The 4,362-nt window shown below is 43.2% G+C and overlaps 1 protein-coding gene across 1 annotated transcript in view; it reads right to left on the bottom strand.

Moving 5' to 3' along the window:
- Window positions 1-4,362, bottom strand: part of VPS13D (vacuolar protein sorting 13 homolog D) — a 275,140-nt gene that overhangs the window by 268,552 nt on the left and 2,226 nt on the right. Inside the window, 1 exon segment of the mRNA XM_023515148.1 lies at window positions 1,015-1,184. Coding sequence (XP_023370916.1) covers window positions 1,015-1,111 — 97 coding nt within the window. The 5' untranslated portion in view covers window positions 1,112-1,184.

The raw sequence follows: 4,362 nt of genomic DNA, 5'->3' as shown, positions 1-4,362 counted from the left end.
TTGTGGCGGGCGCCTGTGGTCCCAGCTACTTGGGAGGCAGAGGCAGGAGACTCGCTTGAGCCCAGGAGTTGGAGGTTGCTGTGAGCTGTCATGCCACGGCACTCTACCCAGGGGAACAGCTTGAGGCTCTGTCTCAAAAAAAAAAAAAAGAAAACTACAACAAAAAAACAGCCGCGCATTGTGGCAGGTGCCGATAGTCCCAGATACTTGGGAGGCTGAGGCAAGAGAATCACTTAAGCCCAAGAGTTTGAGGTTGCTGTGAGCTGTGACACCATGACACTCTACCAAGGGCAACATACTGAGACTCTGTCTCAAAAAAAAGAAAAAGAAACTGAGGCTTGGGCAGCCCCATTAGCTCAGTGGGTAGGGCACTGGCCACATACACTGAGGCTGGCAGGTTCCAACCCAGCCCAGGCCAGCTAAGATCAACGATAACAACTGCAACAACAACAACAAAAAAAATAGCCGGGCATTGTGGCGGGCGCCTATAGTCCCAGCTACTTGGGAGGCTGAGCCAAGAGACTTGCATAAGCCTAATAAGAGTTTGAGGCTGCTAGAAGCTGTGATGCCACAGCACTACACTCTACCGATGGCCACATAGTGAGACTCTGTCTCAAAAAAAAAAAAAAAAAAAAACTTAAAAGTTCCTTAAAATCTTCTACAGCAATATAGCTACATACTTAAGTTACCTGGTAATAATTATCAGAGTCATGTGGGAAAATATATTACCTTTTTACACATATTTACTGCAAAGCCATTTGGCATCAGGTTTTTGGTTTTGTTTTTTTTCTTATTTTGTTGGGTTTTTTTATTTTTATTTTTTTGCAGTTTTTGGCCAAGGCTGGGTTTGAACTCACCACCTCCAGCATATGAAGCCAGCACCCTACCCTTTTGAGCCACAGGCGCCACCCTTGGGATCAGGTTTTATGATTCTTGATACAATATAAATTATACAAAAAACAGAAATGCCACTTGCAAAGCAATACTTTACCAAAGAGAAATATAGGTACTCACCTTTGAGAAGTGCGACTGAAAGCTGGTCAGTGTTCAGGTTATTGACATATTTCCCCAAATAGGTATTGAGAACCCAGGCTACAAGACCTTCCAACATGACTATATCCTCAGGAAAAGGTATTTAAAAATCATGGATCATTTTTCTCTCTCTCATGGTCACACAGAAGAATCTATGAAAGAAAAAAAAATAGGAATCAAAAGAAAAACTGGATGATTTTCTAAGCTGATTTTCTATCCTACCTGCCTGAAAGTAGACAAATGCAAAGTACAAAAAAAAGTTTTTTGAGACAGAGGCTTGCTCTATCACCTGGGCTAGAGTGCCATGGCCTCTAGCCCAGCCTAGTTCACAGCAACTTTAAACTGATAGGCTCAAGTAATCCTCCTGCCACAGCCCCGAGAATAGCTGGGACTACAGATGCCTACCACAATTCCCAACTAACTTTTCTATTTCTAGTAGAGACGGGGTCTCACTCTTGCTCTTGCTCAGGCTGATCTTAAACTCCTGACCTCAAGCAATCCTTCCACCTTGGCCTCCTGGGATACTCCCAAGATTAGAGGCATGAGCCAACATGCCTATCCCAATGCACCAATATTTTATTTCTATTTTTATATATATATTTTTTGAGACAGCATCTCACTTTCTTGCCCCTAGTAGAGTACTGTCGCATCACAGCTCACAGCACCCTCAAACTCTTAGATCTAAGCAATTCTCTTGCCTCAGCCTCCCAAGTAGCTGGGACTATAGGAACCCACCATTAGCGCCTGGCTATTTTTGTTGTTGTTGTTGTTGTAATTGTCATTTTTTTTTTTTTTTGAGACACAGTCTCACTATGTTGCCCTCAGTAGAGTACTGCTGCATCACAGCTCACAGCAACTTCCAACTCTTGGGTTTAAGTGATTCTCTTGCTTCAGTCTCCCAAGTAGCTGGACCTACAGGTGCCCACCACAATGCCCAGTTATTTTTTTGTTGCAGTTGTTTAGCTGGCCCAGGCCAGGTTCAAACCCGCCACCCTCACTGTATGTGGCTGGTGCCATAACCACTGTGCTAGAAGCACCTAGCCTGCAACTGTCATTGTTTAGCTAGCCCAGGCCAGGTTTGAACCCACCAGCTTTGGTGTATATGGCCAGAGCCCTAAAAATAGCATCTCTAAAAATAGCTGGGGTCTTGCTCCTCTTGCTCAGGCTGGTCTTGAACCTATGAGCTCAGGCAATCCACCTGCCTTGGCCTTTGAGAGTGCTAGAATTAAAGGCATGAGCCCCTCAATCACCCCACACCTTAATCATAGCACTGGAAGGCCAAGCTAATGGATCCCTTGAGCTCAGGAAGTATGAGACCAGCCTGAGCAAAGGAGATTCCATCTCTACTAAATATAGAAAAATTAGCCAGGCATCATGGCAGCTGCCTATAGTCCCAGCTACTTGGGAGGCTGAGGGAAGAGGATTGATTGAGCCCAGGATTTTGAGGTTGTTGTGAGCTATGATGAGGTCAGGGCACTTTACCCAGGGCATTAAAGTAAAATTCTGTCTCAAAAAAAAACCTACCCTAGATTAAGGTAAAAATGCCCTCAGAGATTATATGAATGAAATTTACATTCTCCAATGATCCTAATTAAGGCTGCCCCAATTAAATTTTGCAAATGTATTCATGAGAATCATTCATAAAAGAATATAAATGGAGGGAGAAGGCAGTGCTTTATCACTATTCTTCTACATCCTGGAACTGCATTTCGGGATAATGCTGATAAAATGAACAATCTCAGTCAATAATTACAAACTCCAGAAATCCTCTGGTTCCAGCTACAGTATTTAGATTCAATACCTACTACCTGTTACAATAACTGATGTTTATCAATATTACCAAGAAAATATTAATTTTAATATTACAAAAAGTTAACACGAGGGAAACTGAACCACAGAAGCTTAAATGTGTTCTCAGATGGCTCAGCTAGTACAGCCCAATGAGAACCGTGAGCCCCAAACCTTGCTGTGATCCACCCATGCTAATATCAGCCAATATGCCAGACACAGCAGATTTGCTGTGACATGTATCCCACAGGGAACCAGCCTACTTCCAGAGTCCTTTCCAAACACTTTGCCTCACCTCTAATGCTTCATCTTAGTGCCAGAAGATACGTTCATCCCAAATGAAATGCTGCCACTGAACCACAACCCAAAACACAAAGTCTCCTTAAGAGTTAACTCAATCTCTCAGAAAAAATGACTTTCGTTTATCAGTAGTATCTTGTACTTCCAGGCAAGATTTATCTTTTTTTTGTTTGTTTTTTTAAGAGACAGAGTCTCACTTTGTCACCCTCAGTAGAGTGCTCACATCAACCTCCAGCTCTTGGGCTTAGGTGATTCTCTTGCTTCAGTCTCCCAAGTAGCTGGGAATACAGGCACCTGCCACACACCTGGCTATTTTCTTGTTACAGTTTGGCAGGGGCCAGGTTTGAACCCGCCACCCTCGGTATATTGGGCTGGGGCCCTACTCACTGAGCCACAGGTGCCACCCAAGATTTACTTTTATTTGTTAACAGAGACAATAGGAAAAAACAGCATTTCTCTCATACCTGTTCTGTCTCCCCTAAGGAAGAAAAAAATAGAATTGAGTAAAACTCTTGCCTAATTTCCTTCTAAAGATATGTTTCTAAGGCTACAGTTATGTAAAACTAGGACTGTACTAAGGATTATTGGGCACTCTTGTTCAAAGAAGAAACTACAAGAACAAATTCTTTTAAAAATAAAAACTGCTGGGGCGGCGCCTGTGGATCAAAGGAGCAGGGCACCAGCCCCATGTGCCGGAGATGGCGGGTTCAAACCCAGCCCCAGCCAAAAATCGGAAAAAATAAAAATAAAAATAAAAACTGCTTATAATCTGGTTTTTCTTCTGATTGGAGAAGTCTTTCATTCATGGAGAGAAACAGATCTGAGTTTTTGATTAATTCTTTGAAAGCTTTGCTTTGGTAAGGCTTATGATGTAGTTTTTTTAAAAAAATAAAAATAACAGGTGGCACTAGTGGCTCAGTGGGTAGGGTGCCAGCCCCATATACCAAAGGTGGAGGGTTCAAACCCAGCCCTGGCTAAATTGCAACAAAAAAATGCTGTACATTGGGGCAGGCATGTGTACTCCCAGCTACTCGGGAGGCTGAGGCAAGAGAATCACCTAAGCCCAGGAGTTGGAGGTTGTTGTGAGCTGTGACACCACAGCACTCTACCAAGGGTGATAAAGTAAAACTCTGTCTCTAAAAAAAAATAAAATAAGGCTCGGTGCCTGTGGCTCAAGTGGCTAAGGCATCAGCCACATACACCTAAGGTGGCAGGTTCAAATTCAGCCTGGGCCTGCCAAAC

The sequence above is a fragment of the Otolemur garnettii genome, unplaced genomic scaffold, assembly GCF_000181295.1.
Source record: "Otolemur garnettii isolate 467f Iridium unplaced genomic scaffold, OtoGar3 scaffold00067, whole genome shotgun sequence".
NCBI lineage: Eukaryota > Metazoa > Chordata > Mammalia > Primates > Galagidae > Otolemur > Otolemur garnettii.
This window is presented reverse-complemented; position numbering and strand designations above follow the sequence as displayed.